We start from the raw sequence: 25,018 nt of genomic DNA, 5'->3' as shown, positions 1-25,018 counted from the left end.
GGTAGAACCAAGTGTTAGCTGTGGCGAAACGAGTTCGCCTGTTTCTAGTGTGAATATTTCTGTTTCGAGTCCAGTCTCATCGGATTCGGATAAGTTGTCCGAATCTGGTCAGACAAAAGAGAAAGTAGGGTTACCCAACGGTGGAGATAAAAATAAAATTTCTAAAAAGAGTTCTCCACTCAATCCGTACGTCCCACCTTATGTGAGACATACGGATGGTAACACTGCCTCTACATCCAAACCAACATTTGACAAGAAAATGGAGAGTCGGTGTTGCTTTAGATGTAACAAATTAGGGCATTTAGTTGCAGACTGCCCTCTGAAGCCGAGATTTAGAGGTGTGAGGCCAAATACAACTGAGGATAAGCGTCATTTTGTTACTGCTAAAAATGAAAACTTTTCAAAGTGCAAAAATGTAACTAATTCAAGTTTTTATAAAAACAAACCTCAGTTTTTCAACCAAACCACAAGATATAATACTTTCAACTCTCATAGGTTTGGAAGGCATTACACTCAATCTGCAAGGAGATTCCCTAACAGGACTTACAGAAATTATCCTGATGCTAACTTGAGAAAGCCAGGGTACGGGACGTATCGATCCAAGACCAATTGGTCTTGGGTCCCAAGATTCTAACTCTTTGTTTTATTGTGCAGGAACAGTTGAACAGGGCTGCCAACAATCTTTGGATTGTAGATAGCGGCTGTTCCCGGCACATGACAGGCAACAAACACTTGTTGCAAGACTTAAAACCTGTTCAGGGAGCAAGAGTTAGTTTTGCTGGTGAGAGCGGAGGAAGGATTACCGGTAGAGGAACTGTGTCGAATGGGAGAATGACACTTGAGAATGTAAACTTTGTGGAGGAATTAAAGCACAATCTGCTGAGTGTGTCGCAGATTTGTGATAAAGATTACACTGTCCATTTCACGAAGAATGAAGCGATCGTATTGAAACCTGGTTTTCAAATACCAGACGAATGGATAGTAATGAAAGCTCCACGTGAAACGAATACATATGTGATGGATATGAGGTCTACTGAAATGGCCACTGGAGAATCCTGTTTAATGACAAAAGCAAGCGAATCAGAATCAGAATTATGGCACAGGAGAATGGGACATATTCATCTTCGGAAGATGAACTTCATTGTCAAGAGTGGGCTTGTGATGGGCGTTCCCTTAAAAAGTTTTAACTTTGAAGACAAATGTATAGCATGCAAGAAGGGAAAGCAACACAAGAAATCTCATCTCACCAAGAAGATTAATTCTATTGCCGGTACTCTAGAACTACTTCATATGGATCTCTTCGGTCCAGTGAATGTAAAAAGTCTAGGTGGTACTTCTTACTGCTTGGTGATAACTGATGACTACTCGCGATACTCGTGGGTATATTTTCCGAAAACAAAAGACGAGACAACTCAGATGGTGAAGAATCTAATTACAAAAGTTGAGAACGTCATGAGTAAATCAGTTAAATACATCAGAAGCGACAATGGGACAGAGTTCAAGAACTTTGAAATGGAAATCATCTGTCTTCAGAAGGGAATTGAACATCAATACAGCGCTCCGTATACTCCACAACAGAATGGAGTGGCTGAAAGGAAGAACCGAACGTTAATTGAAGGAGCCAGAACTATGCTGGCAGACTCGAAGCTTCCTGTGATATTCTGGGCTGAAGCAGTTGCTACAGCCTGCTATGTTCTGAATAGGGTGTTAACCGTTAAGAGACTTGGAAAAACTTGTTACGAGCTTATGCACGGAAGGAAGCCCAACTTGTGCGGTCTTGAACCATTTGGGTCTCCTTGTTCGATTTTAAAGACTAATTCGAAATTTGGTGAAGTAGCCGATGAGGGAATCCTAGTCGGTATGTTGTTGGGACTCCCAACAGACGGGTCTTCAATACGTCGACTTGCAAGGTGGAGGTGGTTTGTAACACCGACATTACTAGTTACCAACCGCCAAAACCAAGCAATGGACCTGCTGAGCTTTTCGACTATGTCAAACTTTTTAAGTCGTTTAACGTACCTGATTTGGAAATTTCTGAAGAAGACGAAAGAGCTGTGACGAAGATGATACTTGATGAGGAAGAGAATCTATTGCAACATCAGATGTTTGAGAAATCTCAACCTTCCACATCAAACCCTATCGATACCCCTGCGGCCTCAACTGAAGAAGAGTTTATTAATCCTTTTCACTCTCAGCCAGAAACAACCATAGATGAGATCTCTTCAAATTTGGAAGATAATTTGCATGTCGGTGCTGTTCCGACCACGAGAATTCACAAAGATCACCCATTGGAGAATATTATAGGTGATGTGTCCTCCAGTGTTCAAACCAGAAGTAGCTTGAATGAGCACACATGTGTTTATACAAGCATTAAAGAAACGGGTATAATGAACGAATGTTTGTACTCCTGCTTTATAAGCCAAATTGAACCAAAGAACTATCAAATGGCTTTAAAGGACAGCTCGTGGGTCGAAGCCATGCAAGAAGAGTTGGCTCAGTTCAAGAAAATGGAAGTTTGGACTTTGGTTGAAAAACCAAAGAATGTGCATGCTATAGGCACAAAATGGGTGTTCAAGTGTAAGAGAGATGATAAGGGGATTATAGTAAGAAATAAGGCGAGGCTGGTTGTTAAAGGTTTTAATCAGCAAGAGGGTATTGATTACAATGAGGTGTTCGCCCCTGTCGCCCGGTTAGAAGCGATTCGATTGTTTTTGGCGTTTGCTGCATTTAAAAAGATGAAGGTATTTCAGTTGGATGTGAAGAGCGCGTTTCTAAACGGGAAAGTTGATGAGGTTGTGTATGTTGAGCAACCTCCGGGTTTTCCTGACCCAGACTTTCCTGATCACGTATACAGGTTGAGCAAGGCGTTATATGGGTTACATCAGGCACCTCGTGCCTGGTATTCAACGTTATCAGACTACTTGCTGGAAAATGGTTTTGAAAGGGGATTGATTGACAGTACGTTGTTTGTGAAGAGAGAAGGATGTGACTTCCTACTGGTTCAAGTCTACGTGGATGATATCATTTTTGCTGCATCAAGAGTATCCATGTGTCAGGATTTTGAGGCTGTCATGAAGAAACGATTCGAGATGAGTGCTATGGGTGAACTAACTTTCTTTCTAGGATTGCAGGTTGATCAGAAGAAGGACGGGATGTTCATTCATCAAACGAAGTACGTTCATGATGTGCTGAAAAGATTCAAGATGGAGGACAGTTCTCCATATGATACTCCAATCTGCGTCAATCACAAATTGGGTGCTGAATCAGATGGTGACGCAGATGTGGACCCAACTCTGTATCGGGCGATAATAGGTTCTTTAATGTATTTAACTGCTTCTAGGCCTGATATAATGTTTGCTGTTTGTCTTTGTGCTCGTTTTCAGGCAAACCCAAAGGAATCTCACATGAAAGGTGTGAAGAGGATTTTGCGGTATCTCAGAGGCAAGCCGAAACTAGGGTTGTGGTACCCAAAGGGAGGAGACGTTGAACTGGTGGCATATACAGATTCTGATTATGGGGGATGCAATCAGAGTCGGAAGTCAACAACAGGAGGCTGTCAGTTTCTTGGAGGAAGATTAGTTTCCTGGCAGTGCAAGAAACAGACATCAGTTGCAATTTCAACATGCGAAGCTGAATACATGGCAGCATCCAACTGCTGCTCTCAGGTTTTGTGGATTCAGCAACAATTACGCGACTATGGTCTGAATTTCTTACTCACTCCTATTTTAATTGATAACACTGCCGCCATCTCAGTAATTAACAATCCCGTGAAGCACAGTAAAACTAAGCATATTGACATTCGTCATCACTTCATACGGGATTGTGCTAAGAAGAAACTGATCAAGATCGAAAAAGTTGATACACTTGAAAATTTTGCTGACTTGTTTACAAAAGCGTTTGATAAATCCAGATTTCAAAACCTAATTGAGCTGAACGGGATGATCAATCCCGAGTAACCATGCCTTTGTGTTTATTTAAAAAAAAAAAAAAAAAAAAAAAATCTGTGTCATTATTGCTTAAAATTAGTCGGTTACCTCAGTTTGATGGACATATCCTCGGATATGTTTTGGTCCTCGTTTCGACTTAGAGAATGAGGTTAGCCATTAACCGGAAGACTGAAAGTGACCGGGGCAGTTATGACGTGTGTTCTTCAGTTGCTGAAAATTAGTCGGTCATTCTTAGTAAGAAGGACACATACTTGTATGTGGTCGGTCCAGTTGATCCATTGGATCTTCAGGATTGCCGTTTACCTGACGACTTTGACGTGATCAGGGCGATTGAAATCAAAATTTTATTGGGAAATGAAATTACTTTTCAAGTCTAATACTTCGTAAGAAGTTCTTTGCTGTGTTTAACAGAAAATTGATCCAACCTTGGAAAATGATATATATACTGATTGTGTGTGCTTAACTAGTGAAGTTATTAGGCTTAAAAGGCTTTAGAACAGTCATTGTATGTCATGGTAATTTTTATGGTGCGTAAAAGTGTATGTGATACTAACTTAAACTACTCGAATTTACGTGGAAACTCCTTAAAAGTGTTGTATGTCTTCATACATATCTTTTCGAAGGATAGGCAGAAAAGCAACTACCCAGTCATACACGAGCCCGTGAGTGTTCTGATTCCCGTGAAGAAAGCATTTCAAGACACTGCAGTGATCCAGATTCGGGACTTGCAGTGGTTTAGTACTCCGAAGTCAATAAGAATGTTTGGTTTAAAAAAAAAAAAAAAAAAAAAAAAAAAAAAAAAAAATTATTATTATACATGTATATTTTTTTTAGTACTTATGAGACATAGTAACAATCAAGACTTCTCAATTCTGGAGTAAGAAGAGAACGGGAAGCAGACAACGAGTATATACAAGTTAATCAGACACTATGGGTCGAAGTCAATTCGGGGTGACTTGGGTATAGCCAAATACGCTTTGAGAATAGATAGAAGACATCATTATCTCTGAGTTGTTGCCCACTTAAAATTTTGAGCTTAACTGAACCTTAATCCGTATCACAGAAACGATGAAAACCATTTAAGTTATTTACATGCCTACAACCTGTTTCTCTATGTCATAATACAGCTAAACACGGATCCAAGTGACAGTCACGTAGTTAGTATGATTCCTGTTAGGATCTTTTCTAAATACGTAGTGGTCCCTGACTAGACTGAAATTTGATCCCTTATTTCGTTAAATTTTTATAAGTTTTTGTAGTTTTATTATTGTATAACTGGTTACTTGGACATGATCATTTTTGTTTAACTCTTTTTGGAAGCTTCTAATGTTAAGTGCAAGATTCTTCAAACTTAAAGGGTTGATTTTGAAAGTACGGGCGAAGTTGTTGAATTCGGCGAAGTTGTGCTTAACTTCGCCTAGGCGAAGTTAAGCGTAACTTCGCCTGAACAAACTCCGCCCTATATAAGGACTTTTAAATCTGGAACAGTACCATTTATCAAAAATTTCCGGCGAACATAACATCTCAAATAATCCGGCGATCTTGTTTACATTCCGATTTCGATCTTTGTTTCCAGTTTCTTGTGTTCATTGACGGTATGTGTTGTCAATATCATTCCCAAACATACTCGTTCGTTATAGTTTTACCCGGTTCGAGACCTCGGGTCGTCGAACCTTCAAAACCTAGTTTTTCAACCGTGTATTACGTGTTCATGGACGACCTTTACGTCTCAAAACCATTAATATAAGCTGTTCTCTTCAACTGGATCGTCAAATCGGTCCGAAAACATCGGATCATTGCCTTATGAATCTGAACAGTCGCCGTTTCAGATTCAGGCGAAGTTATGGTTTAGGCGAAGTTATCCGCAACTTCGCCTGAAGCTTAATTTCGCCTGTGGCGAAGTTATCCGTAACTTCGCCTTGAACTCAAGTTCGCCTGAGGCGATGTTGTGCCAAGGCGAAGTTATCATCAACTTCGCCTATACCAATTCACTTAACAGTTTTTAGACGAACTTACAGATGAAGCGAAGTTGTTCCCAACTTCGCCTCACCTTTAAGTTCGCCTGTACAGGTTTAATCACAACTTCGCTCGTGGTACATAGCGAACTTGTGAGTTGCTTACACATTGTCTAACTTGTTTTGTTTTGTACAGATATGGCTGCTGTTGGCGGTGCTGGTGGTGATGACGGTGATGATCAACGACAATTCTTTCCGGCCCATAACCAGTATATCATTTTAGATCCAGACGCAAGAGGCGTAGAAGACTACAGGGAGATAATCACATTTCTCCAGCGATCAAGAGTCTTTCATGCGATCACAAATACACTGCCCATTTCTCTGCCTAACATTGAAGACTTTTGGCAGACAGTGTACTATGATTGCAGGCCTGAGCCTCCGGTGATGCGAGCAACCGTAAATGGTCATGACATACAGTTTTCCTCGGAAGATATACGGTTGGCTCTGCAGTTCGGTGAAGAAACAAGAGATGACCCAACGGAGTTCGTAGCTCCTTTCCGTGATGGAGCTTATTTGAGGATGGGTTATTCGGGTCCGCTGGGGGACTCGCAGAGGAGGAAAGGGTTTTTGCTGGATCAATGGCGCTTCCTGATGCATGTATTGATTGTATGCATGTCCGGCAGGAAGGCAGGAACAGATGGGATGGGCGCGACGATGCAGTCAGCCATGATAGCGCTGACTTACAACCGCCGATATTCTTTTAGTCAGCTGATATTCTACGAGATCGATCGTCAGAGAAGGGCTGTGGCGCGCGAGCGATTCACTATGTATCCTCGTTTCTTACAGATGATTTTGAATCATGTCGCTCCGTCGCTACCGCAGAGACGCCCGATTAGATACGTCGAATGCGTGACGAAACGTATCTTTGCTCAGTGCCGCACTTCGAGCACTCGTAGCAAGCCTGAGCTGCGTCCCAGGCATACTCCATTATTCGGGTATCTCATCAATCTGGAGTATGTTCCTGCAGGAGGGGACGAGTTCAGAGACCCGCAACCACATCAGGCGGCAGCACCACATGCTGTATCAGCTGCGCCTGTTGTATCTACTGTTGCCTCTGCTACTGTGCCAGCTGCGGTATCTCCTGCTGTGTCTACTGCTGAAGACGTTGATCTTGATGCTGCCTTTGGCGGACATGGTTTGTTTGATATGGATGTCTCGGGTCCTCAGTTTATGGATGTTACTAGAGCAGTTACTTCGGTAGCTGACTCCGATCTAGACGAAACGTTTGCTGAAGCGAGACGACTTATGGTGTCTCGGAAGAGAACTACGGGAAAGAGGCCGAGAACTGTAGACGAGGATGAGGACGAGGTTGATGAAGAGGAGGCAGTGCAGATTGTGCTCAGACGTTCACGAAGAGAACGGACAGGTATGGGTTCCGGAGCTGGAGAATCTTCGAGGCTGGTACGTTTTGCTCCACCCGCCTTGTCTGGTATGTCTCTTATTCCTTCCACAGCACAGGTTACTGCTGTCGAGACGTCGGCCCCAGCAATTGTGTCTCTACCACCCCAACCGCTTAATCCACCGGTGGTAGTTGCACGATTTGTGGAGTCGACCGTCACTACTACTGCAGGGTTACCAAGTGTACCACCTGCGGTCACTTCTGCTGCTGATGTCCCGCCAACTCCAACGCCTACTTCAGATTCCGAGAGGATTACATCACTAGAGCGGATTGTTGCTGATCAGACAAAGACCATTCAAAGCCTAGTGGAATCCAATCGACTACAAGCAGCCCTCCTGGTTGAACACGGAAAAGTAATAGATGCCTTCAAGGCATTCTTGGCATCTCAGGGGGAGAAGACTTGTAGGGGAGATGAGTTGAGGACGAAACGGAGAGAAGATCATGACGATGATCCCAATGCACCGGAAGGTGCAGGTGGTGAGCTGCCAAGAACCTCTCAGGCTCTTGGGGCTTCCACAGCTGAGGGGGAGTCTACAAATGCAGCTGGTGACGACGTGGTAGCGGTTGATGATGATGCTGATGTTGAAGATGTTATCGACGCATTGAAAGAGTTGGATGAGGAGGATGATGAGTTTATGATTGAAGATGATGTGCTGCCAGTTGATGAGATCGAGAGGATTGGAGAGCAGATTATGGTTGAAAACGTGTTAGAGGAAGGGGAGATTGTTGATGACTCCGTGGAACACGAGATTCCGGAGGTTGAGAGACCAGAGTTGGGTGATGAGAACGCGGAGGAAGATGCTGAGTGGGAGGAACAACCGAAATGGAAGGAGGGTTGTGCCCACTGGTTCGTAAAGACGAAGAAGCCGGCGGTCCCTAAGATGTTCAGAAAAAGTTACAATATTAAGGGATACGCGGAAGCCAAGAAAGGTATTATCTGCTGGTTATACGACGAGCAGCTGCGGCTCTTCGTGATCAAGAGATACGATGGCATTCAGTACTTCCAGAGAAAGTTGAGATCTCTAAACACACTGCCAGAATGTGAAGTAAAAGATTTAGCCAGATTGGGATTGATAAACAGAAGTGAAGACAACATGGCTAGAATCATTGCGAAGATCGTGTGGAAAGAGTGCGTTAAAGAGAAAAAGTTTGAGCTACTGAAACCACAAAAGGGAAAACTTGTCGAAGACAAGGATAGAGGTCTGAGAGTTGATGGAAAACCTTGGATGGTCATGAAATACAAACCGATCCGGTGCCTTAAAGAAGTACCGATGAAGTTCATGCCCAAGGACGTGCTCAAAGATCTAAAATGGTGGTACGTGGATTGTGAGACAGCTGAGGCGGTAATGGAAGATGAGGATGAACAAGAAGTACTTCGGGTTTACGACCCGATGCATCTTGTTAATCTATCGCAGGCTGATCTGAAAGTGCTCAACGAGAAGAAGATCTTCTACATTCCTGCTTGGAAGGATCAAGCTAGGAAATATCAACGGGTGGTGTCGGTATGTGTTAGAGAAGGGGCGCATGCGTAGAGATGCAAGATTACAAGACTCAAGATTTGAAGATCAAGATATGAAGCTACTGCCAAGGGGGAGTCTGTTGGTACATGTGTGTCAGTAGTTCATAGTCTAGCATTTGTAATCGAGTCTGTAATGCAATTATGTTTTGATTATGTTTATATTTGTAACACGCGAAGTTGTCAACAAGTTCGCTCTGGCGAACTTGTTGAATCAGCGAAGTTATTGACAACTTCGCCTATGGCGAAGTTGTCATGTTTATATACTGTTTCAGCCGAAACAGTTAGTGTTGGTCGTTTAGGGTTTTCGTTTCAGCTGTTCACTTCGTGTGTTACGTGTCATTGTCTGTAATAGTGACCTCGGGTCACTTGTTTGTTATCAATATAACGTGTTTGGTTTATTGCTTGTGTGTTCGATCTCTACATACTCTACACTCGTATCTACCTACGCAGGGATTCCGCACCTGCGTTGTTAGCGACATCCCGTGTACGATCCGCCAGGAACCTACAAGGATGGACTTGAAGATACACATATACTACTTTCTTTTATGTCATAGAATATGTTCACTTAGAAATGAGGGACTATTCTATCATATATTACTAGGGCAAGTTTATCACATGTTCACTTAATAATCACCAAGGAAGAATTTGGTGGATTCTTGATTATAGATGGTAACCTTCATATAATTGAATTACTCATTTAGAATTTCTCTTAGTTTCACCTATATATATATATATAAGTATTTCTATTTTATAAAAAAGTTTAAAAATCAACCCCAAAATGATTAAAACTCTCTGATTGAACTAAAACGAAGATTCATTATTAGAAATATTTGTATCCACGGATCGATACTTGGTTCTTACTAATTCTATTCTACATAAACGATAGGTACACTTGCATATTTTGTGTGTGTTTAGTCTTAGTATAAATCACTTTTATAAATTTAAAACACGATCTTGTGCTAAAGCTAAATCTACAATCTTTCATATTTTAACCACACGCACAACACACATCATTTATCAAAAATCAAAATCGTTAATCCATGTCTACTTATAACTCTTAATAAGGTAACATATAGGTCTGCTTATAACTCTTGATATAACCACGCATAGTTGTCCGTGTGATAAAAAAGGTTCTCCAAGTACATACCAACTCTAGATAAATGATAATATATCCATAAAACTAAAAAAAATAATATTCATACACATAAAATATTATAAATTTTAATCAATTAATATGCTGTCATTTGAGAACATCTGTTCATTTTTATAAAAGAAAATGAATATAGGTAACGTATTACTTGATCTTTGATGATATAATCGTTCTTAAAATCTTTAGAATTTTGAAATTGATTGATAATGATAAATTTGACTTTATATTCTGTGTATGAAAAATTTTTAATTGACTTTATATTTTACAATTAAACATTGTATAATCAAGCAATATAAAAACCGAAAATTAAAATATAACAAAATGATTTGTTTCATTTCATATGAATGTAATTGTCAGGAAAATGACAAATACATAATAACCATAAAACCATGTTAAAATAATAGTAATTATTCTGAGTTAAAAGAATTTTAGAAGATTTAAAGTAGCATAAAAAGAAGATAGTGATTCTTATTTATAATAGTTGAAAGTAGGGATGTCACTTTTACTCATAACCTGAAACCCAACCCAGGAAAACCCGTAACTGAACCCAAACTATCCCGACCCGAGAAACTCAAACCCCATAAAATTCTAACATGAACCGAAATAATTCGGGTTGGTTCTTGGGTCCGAATTCTAGGTTTCGGGTCAACCCGAGTAAACATTTAGTTTAAAATCATATATATTTTTAGGTATCAAAGGCTAAGCCTTAGCCGCTCGCGTTATTAGGATTTAGTCCAAGACGATTGTTCTCATTCCACATGCTATGAATAGAATGTTTATTGTTTATTATTTTGAATATAAACCATAATAAACACTTTAATTATGCACTAACCAACATGTAACACTAACATAACCTAAATTCGTTGTATTTGTATAAAAATAAATTTAATAAGTTAATATAATATTGGAATTATGTAAATAACTGATGAAAACGATATTCTACGTTTCAATATCTTAAATGATTTTTGAAAAATGAAATTAATAGAATGAGATTGAAACAATTTTTTCGATTTAAAATATTAAATTCTATTAATTAAGTAATTCATCTTATAAGGTATATTAAACTTAATATATTTAAATGTATAAAAAAATATAAATCAACTCATAAAATATATGTTTCTAAAACATTTTAGTCTAAGTTATGATAAAAAATATTGAAAACTAAATATTGATCTTCTTATTACTAAAATCCTTTATGCTACACAAATAAGACATATAAATAGATGGCAGATAATTCATATAGTAAATCGCTATAATAACTCTTAGGAACCCTTAACAACCAAAATATTTTTAAATTTTTTTTATATATTCAGATTATTTAAGAGTAGTTTTATCAAATTCTATATAAAAAAATTTTATTAAATATATTTAACACAAGTACACATATATGTAAAATTTATGTACTAACAAATTTACATAGGTGTAAAACAAAACATAGATATGTATAAAAACTAATTTTCAAAATTGTAATCGTAGATATAGATATAAAAAATGATAAAACTACTCTCAAAGAACATTAACATACAAAAATTTTTATAAAAAACGTTAGTTTTCAAGGGTTTCTTCAAGTTCTTAAATAATTTAACAGTTCTGTAATGATACTCATCCTATATATATATATATATATATATATAACAGGTAGTCTCCATGTTTGAAATATGTATACAATATGCTTGTAGCAAATTAAGAAAATACACATTTCCTGAGTTCAAATTCATATGAGAAGATTTTAAATCCAAATTTGAAACCAATCTTATATAAAAAAAATTATGCACTGTTGCTCAAATCGCATCTTAAAAACAATTTGTAGCTTACCATACAGATTCAAATTATGCGTCTTTATTTTTTTAAAGTTACAATTACTTGTGACTTTCAAATTTTATTCTAATAGACCCGCAACTTCAGTTTCGATATTTCCTTATTTCACCATTAATGTTAATGAATGAATCAGTTAATATTTACATTTAATAAAAATAAACTTAAATTTATAAATTGAAATGACTTAAAGATAAAGAGCATATATTAAAATTGGTTAAAAAAAGATGAAAAGATCTATGAATTAATAAGTGACAAAAACGTTAGTTTTTATTAGAATAAATAGATTATAATTATTTAATTAATAGAAACATGATTGAATCTCATATGACTGCCATTTACTCTCAGTGATGATGTATAATGCCATGTTGGAAAATTTAGTGACGTGTAAACCAGATCCTCCATCTTAGATGGAGGAATACCTATTTTCATTCAACCCCTTGTGTGAGACACCTGAAAGTATTAATTTTAAGCAAAATCCACTAGAATAAAAATAAATCAAAGTTAAAGTAGATGTGAAAATGGCCATAATTGACTGTTCTGAACAACATGTAAATGACAAACATCTAGTCTATGGCTTCAAATGATACCGCTGATCATTCTGTGTCTGTGTCGTATCCAGACAACCTTTCATATGAAGAAGTAAAGAAGACTCTCGATAAGCAATGTGCCATTTTGAAAGAAGTTGATAGTTTTTATAAGTTGAAGATTAAGAACAAAAGGATCGAAGAAACTACAAAAGATGCAATATTGTTCAAGAAACCATTCAAAACTAGCATGTTTCAGACGAGTTCAAGAAGGGCACGGGACAAACATTAAAAGCAAGTTAATAAGACTAGTGTATCCTTTACAAAGGACAAGGTTCAGACGTTAAAGGCAACAAGAATTGCTTCCTGGAACAAAGTCTACAAGAAACTCATCTTTGAATGATTAGAAGAAGCACTACTTGTCCAAATTAATTAGATTCTCATGTTACTGTTCCAAAACCTTCAAGACCAACAAAAATTAAACATCCTTATCAACAAAAAATCATTAGACTCAGTATAACAGAAAAATTTATCAAAAATATAAATATGTCAAAATCAAATTTTTTTAGCAACACAAATTTGGCAATTAACCAAAAGTTGAAAATGAAATTAATAAAGGAAAAAGTTGGTTATATCATGAGGTTACGACCACCCGCAGTGGTGGAGAATGGGGACAAGAAGAGGAACCCCCCACCCCCACCCCAAATAGAAGTGGAATAAGAATGGGTTGAACGAGAAATATTTCTCATTGAAATTGTGTAGCAAATTGAGGGTCCACCTCAATTTTATGAGCTTTTTATTTATATACTTGCTAAAATTGTGACATCTCACCTTTCAATCTCTCCCATATTATTACACTCCTAAAATATAATTCATCTCTTGCTGACTAGACGTCACATGACACATTTCTCCCCCTACCACTACGCATGGTCTTATATTATATTGATGCTAACCCCAAAACTATTTCTTATATTATTGACGTAACACAATTACATATTTTTTAATGTGAATTTCAAATATATTATTTTCCCCGTCCCTCTTTAAAAGTTATAGTTTGAAAAACCCAAAATTCAAAGTAGATTGAATGATTACTTTTTTGGTTACTAAATGTTAATAATGTTATTGAAAATTAGGTTCATCAATATTGTTTATTTATACCGGTTGTGTGTTTAAAGGTAAACTTAAAAATTAACTAATAAATTTTGAAAGTGAACATTTATAGTAGAATAAACAAAAAATGAAATATGAACACTTTTAATAGGATGGAAAAAAAAAATTATGTCTTCATTACAAAATATGAAATATGAAATTGTATTTGTAGAAGTATACAAATACAATTTTACTAACGGTTCTATTAGACAACTCAAAGAATTATGTCTTCATTACAAATTACACACTACTTGCAAATTAAAATAAGATCAACAACAAACATTATATGATCAGTTTGTTTATCCGATATTGCAACTGATCATTTGGTATCATTACCGTTTAACATTTCATGTTTTTTAATATTGTATCAGCTCTATAGCTTTAGACTTGTCAAAGTATTCGATCCCGTGATCACCTTCGCTAAAGAAACATGTGCACTCCACACCTTTCAGCTCTAAAGACTTTGTGAACTCTATCTGACGATCCATCATCAAATCTCCATAACGAATGGCCATCATCACCGGCCAACCAACTTCTTTAATTCGGCCCATGTTGTCTAGACTCCTACTCATCATCAAGTTGAAATACTCATGGTCACGAGTTGCACCGACGGGGAGTGCCAAATTCCACATGGAATCGCTTAAGGATAACGTAAGGAGAAACCCGGTGGACGCCAGTCTGATCTCTGATTCCGTCCTTTCCACTCCTCCAATGAACAGATTGTGCAAAACCAGACCCTTAATATTCAAGGGCTCAAGATCAGCAAGGTGTTGGGATACACGTAGTGCTGCATGGTAGACTAGGTTTGCACCAGCACTACTTCCCATTAGGTAACAGTTAGAGAAGTCAGCAAACTGGGTCAACCATGGATCCTGGGTTGACTTGATCCAATGCAAAGCCTCCACCCCCTCGTGAATGCACCGGAGCACCGCCTTCCAGCTGCCTATGAGAGGGAGCTTTCGCTGCGCTGTTAGGGTTTCTTTCGGGATATGAATTCGACAACCGGTTTTGTTAATATCGTTGATGGTTACATCTTTGGAGAGGGCAGGAGTGTCGGGATCTGGATCCGCTGTGGGATGGGAGCATGAGAAGGATATGAGGCGAGTGTATGAACCGTCGGCATTAAGTACAACAAAGGGTTGGTTTTCTTCGGCCGGTAATGTTTCATCAGACATTGTGAAAAATGGACAATGGAAATGAATATGCAAACTGTATTACAGTGGTACCTACAAGTAGCACTAAATTATTGATTTTGGTTTTCGCAAAATATATTTGTTTAATATTGTTGCATGTGGATAGTTAGACATTTTTTTTTTCTCTCTAATTGTGAGTCTATTCAAAGAAGAGGTGTATAAACCGGTTAAATTTAAAAACCAATTTGAATTGAAAACGATCTGGGTTAATTAACAGTTGTCAAAACTGATTTATAATCAGTTTTAATTCGGGTTATAATCGGTTTTCTGAGCAGGTTATGATCGATTTCTACTCCAAGCTATTTAATTAATCCAAACGAGGTGATAGCAAATGGGTCTGAACTCTAAATTAATATTTGTCAACGCATTGGGAAAAAACTCAATGTATACATATTACATTGTTACATAACTAAATAATTTTTTACACTAAAATGACTCGTTATTATATGCAAACGGAGTTTTAAGCAATTTTGTAAGTAACTAGTATTTTACCTGGCGCGTTGCGTCAGGGCATGCCCGTAAAATTTGGGCTATGGTAAACCCTAAGTTGTCAGTCTCAAGCATTGAGACAGTAAGTTGACACGAATTTGGTTGTTACGGTTATGTGTGTTATTCTACGGGAACTAAAACAAAAAAAAATCTTGAGATGGACCAATGGGGTGCAGTCTGTCGGTAAAACTAGATCGTTGATAAAACTCAACCGTTATCGATCCCAGGCATTGAAGCGGTCAGTCTATGCGAATTCGATCAGTTTCCATCACATTCGTTACGACACCGGAATTAAAAGAAATTAACATTCAGTTGGTTTTTATTACATTTGCTATGACAGTAGAACTAAATCATAACGCGGTAAGTTTACATTTGCGTGATTGGTTTTAATGATTATCATAATAAAAGTATTATATTAATAGTAATAGTATTTTAAAGCATTATTCTTGTAAGAAAAAGCATCCAAGTTTATTATATAGATAGTCATGTTATGTTGATTATTACCAAATGCATCACATGTTATCTTAAGATAAAATAATACTAATGATTAAAATGCATCAATTAACATAAACATTCGATTCATTTATTTTGCTAATTAAGGGTAAGAAGAGAAATCGAACAACCAAATCCTAAATTACACCAATTATGCATCAATTAACATAAACATTCGATTCATTTACTTTGCTAATTAAGGGTAAGAAGAGAAATCGAACAACCAAATCCTAAATTACACCAGTTTAAAATAACTGAACTGTTTTGAGATCCTAACAATTTGTTTTTTTTTTTTGATTATTTTTTCTATAACTACTTTCATGGTTTAATTTTGATTATATGCTTAGGAATAAACTAATTAACAAAACTAATCATTATTAAAATCAACTTGTATATATTTTTCTTGTTTATAAATAACTAGTGTTTTACCCGGCGCGCTGTGCTGGGACAGGTCGATAAAATTCGGGTGTAGTAAAACCCAAGTGTTGTTAGTCTCAAGCGTTGACATGAATTCGGCCGGTTTCAGTTACATGTGTTATTGTATTGAAACAAAAAAAAATTAGGTGGACCAAAGGGGTGAAGTAGATCGGTAAAACTCGATCGTTGGTAAAACTCAACCGTTATTGATCCCATGAGTTGAAGCGGTCAATCTATGCAAACTCGGAACTGGAAAATAATTAGCATTCGGTTGGTTTTCGTTACGTTTGCTATGGTACAAGAACTAAATCAAAACGCGATAAGTTTATGCGAATCAGGTCGGTTTTGCGATACGATACCATAACCAAAACAAAACATAATCAAAATAGGTTTTCGATCGATTTTTGTTATGTACGTTACGAACTTGAAATACAAAAAAATAATACCACCTATAAGGTGCTGCAAAGTGGCATAATGGGGACTTTGCGACACCAAAGTTCCAAATAATAATAATAAGGAAAATTGGTTTTTATTGGTCCCAACTATTTTTTTTTTCGTCGGCGATGGTCCCAACTTTCATTTTGGCTAGCAACGGTCCCAACTTTCATTTTGGCTTGCAACGGTCCCAACTTTTACATAATTTGAAATCACCGGTCCGTGACTAACGGATTACAAACTCCGTAAATTAAAATCTGATGTGTCGTCCTAGTCATCAAAAATGACTGTCTCTGTGGTGGTAACCGATATATGATTAACCTATCTTTCCACCAGGAAATTATGATAAAGGTTGTGTGTTTAATTTGCTAGAGGTTGCGTGTTAAATTATAATAAAGGTTGTGGAAATTATAGAATCTCACATGCTGCTGTGATGATGACTTTTCATTTTAACAAAGTTAAGACTTTTACGTGTCTTATCAAGTCAACCGAGATGGTCGTGTGTTTGAATTTGCTTTCACATGGCAACCGGTGTACGTGCAGCCATGCCGGATCATGTATGTTTCTTTGATTGTTCATAAATCTGAGCCTAATTGTTTCGTCATCATGTTCCTTCGGTGGTTTTGTGTATTTATTCTGTTGCGGGTGGGGCTCGAACCTCCACTTTCTTTAGCAGACGCGCGTCTACCATTTTATTTAGTTATGGTTTAGATGCAACATATATTACTTTTGAATAATTTTTTTTAATCTTTTTTACATATTGTTTGAATACTTATGGATGATGCGTCGAACGACGAATCAATTATCGTTTGATTATTATATGGTCCTCATTCTTTCAGCTTTGGGGAACGCAAAATGGACAGCTGTAAATACTACTAAAGTGGACGAGTTGGAATCTCATAATCATGAACCGGAGCTTTTGCCAAGAAAACCGAGTCCGCGAAATAAGTTTAAAAAATCATCGATATGATAAATTGCAAGTCAATATTTGGGCAACCTTCTAAAGTCAGGTTGTAATTTATATGCTTTTCTTAATTTATATATTTTGAGTACCATAGATGATTATAAATTGGATTTACATACATCTTATAAAAATTTCAGGAATGATGCAGGAATGATGTTGATAGTTCTAATTTAATACAAGACTTGCATCAAACAACTGATTTGATTGGATTATTTTAGAAGACATACGTTTTCAAAGGTTTGTTTTGACAATAGTTGATGATATATGTTTAGTAATGTTTATGCTCTTACATTTCCACAATTGATGGGTGTTCAGATTAGTTTGCCATCTGAGTTTATTATTAGAAACTCAAAATATATAATAATGACTATCTATCAGTGAATGGACATATAAAAATAAGAATAAACAACATAATCTTTGTTGATAGTCGGCGTCAGTAATCTTATTTACATTTGTTGCCTTAGAAGTATCATTTCATACCAAATCACAAGATGCTTTTTGAGCTTTACCTACTTATTTAGCCACTAAGCCATCACATTATCATGTTTAATGCTGATTACAAGGGTATTTATGGTTCTTGAAACATATGTATAGGAAAATAGTTTAAAATAGATCATATAGTTTAGGCCATTGTTTGAAGTGTGTGTTAATTGTAAGGAGATTGTATCTAGCGTGACAATCTAATAATATAACTGAAAACTTAGTTTTATAAGTTCTTTTTTTTATTTAATAATTTTAAGTTGACTAATGCATAATATAGAATATGGGTCTTTGTCACTGGAAGGGTGTCTACTAATTGCAAATGCATTTGCAATATTGAATGAAGATCGTTTTCTAACACCTAGAAGATGGAGCTTCCAAAAGTACTCAGGTGTAACGAGAAACTCCGTCAAGGTACAAATCATGGGTCAAATTTATGCAACTCAATATTTGAGAGTTCTGTTGATTATTTTCAACTCCCTTAGCATTGTTGTAAAACTGGTTTTTGGATGATTACTTAATGTAAGTCTATTATTTTATAAACCATCGCATATTCATAGTAAGTCTATTTTTGTAATTGATATTATGTATGTTCTGCTTATCAGATCAACAAGTTTTTGAAGGACAGGGATGTTGTTGGCTAAAGGAAAAAAAAAGTGAGAAAGCACTTACGTAATGTAATGTTGAAGTAGACCCAATTACAAATTTTGTCCATTAAAATAAGACGAATTAAGGTTCGTGTCCTTTTTTTAGTTTCCTTGCAGGCGGTGTACTTTAAACTTTTTTTTCCTACAAGTTTTGTCCTTTACGTTAACTGGGTTAGAAAAAGTCAGTTAAATACCCTCACGTGAGACGCATGTGAGGGCATTTTTGTCTTTTCGCCTGTACCTGCAAATTTATAACACATTCCCCCTCCTTTCTTTCTTCTTTCTCTCTCTACACCACCATAACCACACCATCACCATATCACAACCACTTCGGCCACCATACCCCCACCCACCCCGTTGCAGATTCCATTCCATTCCCACCGTCGCCGTCAACCACCCATCTACAACCACCACCACCCGGTCAACCATCTAAACCACCCATCTAAACAACCTGGTCGAAACCCGACCACCACCACCACCGGATCCGGCCACCTCCAACCCATTTCGCCTCTACCTCCACCACCACCAAATCATTAACCCTAGATCTCAAACCCACCAAATCACCCAATTTCTCTAACTCCGGCGACAATCCAACACTGACCCACGAAACCCACACCACCAATTCTCACCACCACCTCCGCCGCCGCCGTAAACCCACCGGATACCCTGTTGGATATCCATGAGCAGATCCGCCGCCGTAAATCCACCGTAAACCCGCCGCCGTAAACCCACGAAATCCACACCCCCAATTACCGGATAACCCGAACCCATCAAGAACAAGCTCGGATACCCTGTTGGATCTAGGGTTACACCTAACATCACTGTGGTTTCAGATCTGCTCAGGGATCGCCGGAAAATTATGGTGGTGGTGGATCTGAGTCATGGCCCGAGATGCAGCAGCCTTTGTCCAGAAAATCATGGTGGTGTTGGTGTGGACTGTGGAGACAGGGAGAGGAGTATAGAGAGAGAGAGAAGACTAGAAGAGAGAGAGAGAGAGTATATCTTTAATATATATTATTTATTTTTTACAATAATATATCTGAACCACCTCGTTGAAAAGACCAATATACCCTCACATGCGTCTCACGTGAGGGTATTTAACTGACTTTTTCTAACCCAGTTAGCGTAAAGGACAAAACTTGTAGGAAAAAAAAGTTTAAAATACACCGCCTGCATGGAAACTAAAAAAAGGACACGAACAGTAATTCGTCTTATTTTAAAGGACAAAATTTGTAATTGGGTCGTTGAAGTATATGAACTTAGCTTATTAACATGTTTTGAATATTGGATTAAGTCGCTTTATGAAGTAAGTGATGTGGGCCCAAGTATTGAAGACCGGGCTATTATGTATTTGGAGGCCCAAGATCGCGCTATAAAATGTGGCCCACGAAAACGGGCATAACTTGGCCCACGAAGCTCCGTTTCAGGCCTATTACCAGTCAAATCGAAGCTTGAGACGAGGAGCACATTGTGGCAAACGCCAACTGTGGTTTGGCCCCTGTCCGAAGCCCAAAAATGCCTCCTAAATAAAGTTTTGGGCTTTTTTTATGTTTTTTCAGCACTTATTATGTTTTTGTTTTTTGGTTTGTGTTCGGCTCATGGTCCATTTTAGGCCCATTTCGTATTATACTTTTTATTTATATGTTGGTTATGTAATATGAATGGACAGACTTGAATTTTAATAATTATCAATTTTCTCTTCATTTTCCCTAAACCTTTGGATGAGATTTAGGAGTTTCGAAGTTCATCACGGGTATTCTCCGAATCAACGTGATTCGATCTTCATTCTTGTTTATACCGCTACATCAGTAAGCAAATTGGCAGCTTCAAGGATTGAACCCCAGCTTCAATGTTTGTTCTAAACATAAAAAATCTTTTGCAACACCTTTTCTATGTAAAGTTTACCTACTGATGCCACCCACATTGGTCCATCTCAATTTTTATAGTTTTTTGTTTTATAACTCATGAAACCGATAACCGACCGCATTCGAGTCGGCGTGAAGCGCTTGAGACCGACCACGCTTGAGTTTTACTACTATTATGGTTTTACATGTACCGACCTGCCAGACGCAACCAGTGGCTGATCTAGGAATATTTTTCAATGGGTTCACTTTTCTGGTCGGTTTTACGGTTCGGGTCAATCCGACTGTTCGCATCGCTTCGATGATTTGGTTCAATTCGACGGTTTCGGGTCGATGCAGTGCACCAAGAATGAGATTTACTAAAGATCATATTTGTTTCCTCAACATAATGACCAAAACATTCTTTTAGAAAGGCTAAGCCTATCTCTTTTTCTTTATAATACATAGCAATAAGATTTGCATGCTAGCTAAGTTGTTGGGCCAAGCATAAGATAGTATATCTGCTGCAAATGGGAATTAAACCCGAGTTCTCACAGTAACAAAGCAACGTTTTTACCATTAGAATATGGTTCAACTTTGCCTATGTGTTCACTCACAATTTATATGTGGGTTCACTATCATATTTTATATAGGCATTCTATATAAAATCCATAACTCAGTGGGTTCCCGTAAACCCACACCCAATTAACCGGATCCGCCCATGGGCGCAACACGCCGGGTGAGACTAGTTAGCATATATAAACAAAACACGTTGTCGCAGCGAACTAACACGATTTGTTCGAAAACAACGACATCGACAAACATACAAAATTAAAGCAATAAAATATGTTGACGTCCCACCATGTGGCTTTTAATCAAAATGTTACGACACCAACAATGCATATTTCCAACCATACAAATCTATCTTCTACTATCATTATTACGACCAACCATACATATTTCCAACCATAAAAAATCTATCTTCAACCATTATTATTACGAAATTTTAATATATAAAAATAATTTTTCTTATTATTATATAAAAAACAATTATTATCATAACTTCTTATTAGTATTACTATATATAGATATATGGATTAGAACTTTGGTGTCGTCAAGATTTGCTGATCAAATGAGTATCATTTTAAATATTTTGTTAATTTGATGAATTAATTTCTTGACTTTAACGAACAAACTTTAACAGCAATGTCTATACCCTAACAAGTGTAATCGATACTGACCGAATTCGCGTCGACTCATCATCATAACGCTTGTATTTTACCAACGTCGGGGTTTCAATGCTGAAGTTTTGTCAGATGCCCGGCGCAACACACCGGATAGAAGAACTAGTTACTAATAATTCACATGATGCTGCAGAAGAGATTCGCTAACTGAGATGACTAATCCTATGTGGTTGCCGCCCACTCTCAAGTGATGATGTAATCATGTATCCTTGCTGATTTCCGCTTTGCATTGTATCACACCCACCTGCATGTATTCGGTGGCTGTAAAAGTAGAAATTACTTCATCCTTAAATCTTTCATACACCATCCCTAAGTCTTTCAAATCAATTCATTGAAGCAAGAGAAACTGGTTCGCAGACGTCAACTTGAGTAACACCGTGATTTTTAAGACGAGTTGATCTTTGTTATTCAACGTAATTTTCAAGATTATTAAGTTGAAAAATTCCGCTATCTAATTTACTTTGAAGCAGAGGTGTAGGCAGCTTTTTTTAGCACTAAATATTCATGTATTTTGACTTCGTACACGTAGAAATTTCAACATCGAACTCATTGAAAATCAAAACTTGAGTGATAGACAATCGGTCGATTGTTCCTCAAAATTTTCTGAACCTGTAGAAAAGAATTTTCCAGTTACGCCATTGGTTTGAAGTTTTATTGTTTCACTTATTGCCTCTTCCAATTTCCTACTCAAGTTGTCTAACTAAAAACTGCATTTGATATTCATATATTCTATTTAAGAGTTTTCATTTCTTTAAAAAAGTAAATTTTTCCCTTGTGCGCAAGTTCATTCTTTTTCGTTTCGTTGTTTATCTTCTGAACTCATCCGTTTCATAAAAACTAGAGCAACGCATTCATTGGAACATAAATGTTCATAAACATGAGCTATATATGTTTGGGTTATGGAGCTATAATCTCATCGCTCAGTTTATTTATTTCTTCTTGTCTCTCTTCATCAGTGATTAATTGTGTGACTCAACACGAAAACATTTTATGGCGGAATCTCTCGTAGCTTTAAAGTTTTTCATGTATTTCTTCCAATGTGGTTATATTCAGATACTTTTGATTCTCCTACAGAGGAAGCCCATCCGAGTTGTTAAGAAGTTAAATCGTATTCATTATTTTTGAACTTTGACATTTGACTCCAACGTCAAGAACTTCGCTAATCAATCTCATTTATTAGTGGTATGGAGCATTCAAAGATTCTCCACTTGTGAAAACTGTTGAAATCTTAGCTTAAATAATTTGTGTCGTTCCACAACATTTACATCAAGACAAGAACCTAGAAACGCCATCTAAAACTTCTATTTTTCAAAGACGCACCACAAAAGATTAAGTTTGTGGCTGTGAGCCCAACAATTGACTAATTAAGCCTGGTCAAACTGTACCTAAATCCAACTGTATTATTTAACATAAACAACTGTATCATCAAAGTGTTATTTTCAAATTTTGTGACCTCGCAAGGCGCCTTAAACTAGTATATTATTATAATTGTAAAAATACAGCCTTACAGTTATTTTATCAAACATTCAAGAACAATATCATGATGATCTACAAACTCACACACACTGCGTACATTGTGTAACATGTAAATAAAAATTGGCAATTAGTGTTTTATTAATTGTCGGTGTATATATCAGATACTGCATTGGATTTGGTACCATTAACCGAAGACATGAAACGCGATATCTCCTGTAACAGCTCTTCGGCTTTAGCTTTGTCAGTAGCTTCAACCCCGTGATGACCATCACTGCAGAAACATGTGCACTCTACACCTTTCAACTCTAAAGCCTTTGCGAACTCTATCTGACGATCCATCATCAAATCCCCATCACGAATGACCGTCATCACCCGCCAACCAACGTCTTTGATCTGGACCATATCTTCCAGTGTACGAGCCGTCGGCATTTAGTACCACAATGGGTTGGGTTTCCCCGGCTACTGAGTTTTCATCGGACATTCTACACTCTGGATATGAATGAATGTGACGGTAAGGTATACCAAGTTAGTACGAATGAAGCTGAATATATAAAACGACACAAGTGGCTTTGGGTTGACTTTAGTCTGCTTTCCATGCATAATAATTACCATGAGGCCCATGCATGTGGCTATTCATTCACGTTGTTTTCTATGCCTATGCCTAATATATCTGACTTATATGTGTAATTAATTGGGTTTGTTGGAGATTTGGATGAGAAATAAATGGTGGTCGTAGACTATAGACATGTAGACACATTATTTTTTCTCAATCATAAAAAAAAGGGGTTTAACGGAAGTCGGGAGAGGTGTATGTTAGTTTATATATTATGTATAGACATATGTAATTAAATATTATTAAATAGAACCAAAACTAAAAAACACACTTAAAAATAGAAAAGATAAAAGTTTCATCAAATTTTAAATTAAACATAAAAATAGAGAAAAATAAGCTTCATAAATACAAATAAAATAAACATAACTAAAAATATTTAAAATTAACTAAAAAAACAAATAAAGAATTCAGTTTATGACTCAAACTAGTATGGTCTCAAATCTTACTCGTGGCGTTATACCAATCACCCAAACAATAAAAGAAAATAATAAAATATTTAATTGAGAGAACTACAGTTTTCGTCCTTGTTGTTTGTTCAAATCTGCATTACATGCCGTACGTTGGAATTTGGTTAATAAGTAAGGCACAATTCTATCAATTGTTTTTTTTTTCTTTATATATAGTTATTTAATTAGCAATTGTTATGTTTCAAGCGTTCAAAGTTTGTCTGCATTAGCATTGGATAGTCAATATTAAATATGAAATGCACATGGGAAGGATTAACTACCCACAGATTAGTTAGGTGTTATCATGATAAACAAAGAAAATGATAAGATTAAAAAAAAAAATAAATCTCGTTATGTAGACTTATTATGGGCTAAATTTTTAACGGGGTGTACAAATAGGAAAATTTTTACAGGGAACGGAAACATTATCTGATCCGGTTAACCAAATCGAAAACTGAATATGCAATTTGGTTCGGTTTTTGATTTTATCGGTTTGAATAAAGCAAATATTGAATACCTACTTTAGAGGCTACCAAAATATGAATATGGTTTTGTTTTATCAAATACGACCCAACCATGTTAAAATATTGTAAAACGACCTAACAAAGTTTTTTTTAATTCAAATCACCCCCTTTAATAAGCCGATTCAAGGGCATTTTTGTCCTTCAAAAAAGTGTGATAATTTTTTCATTTATAATCAAAACCAGGTATATAGTTATATTTGATTCACATTTGACAGTCTTAAAAAATCCTGCAATCA

General features: G+C 36.9%; 1 protein-coding gene across 1 annotated transcript; it reads right to left on the bottom strand.

Annotated features, from left to right (window-relative positions):
- Window positions 1-10,447: 10,447 nt before the first annotated feature.
- On the bottom strand, window positions 10,448-14,720 carry LOC143590132 (carboxylesterase 1-like). The gene is made up of 2 exons (XM_077070708.1): window positions 13,888-14,720; window positions 10,448-10,499 (listed from the first exon to the last, which is right to left on the bottom strand). The coding sequence occupies exons 1-2, from the start codon at window positions 14,694-14,696 to the stop codon at window positions 10,448-10,450; spliced, it is 861 nt and encodes a 286-aa protein (XP_076926823.1). The 5' UTR covers window positions 14,697-14,720.
- Window positions 14,721-25,018: the final 10,298 nt, after the last annotated feature.

Source organism: Bidens hawaiensis, unplaced genomic scaffold (assembly GCF_021521415.1).
Source record: "Bidens hawaiensis isolate Kalapana, Puna unplaced genomic scaffold, B.hawaiensis_p1.1 tig00038176_1, whole genome shotgun sequence".
Taxonomy (NCBI): domain Eukaryota; kingdom Viridiplantae; phylum Streptophyta; class Magnoliopsida; order Asterales; family Asteraceae; genus Bidens; species Bidens hawaiensis.
The sequence above is the reverse complement of the archived record's forward strand: the minus strand, read 5'-3'. Positions and strand labels throughout refer to the sequence as shown.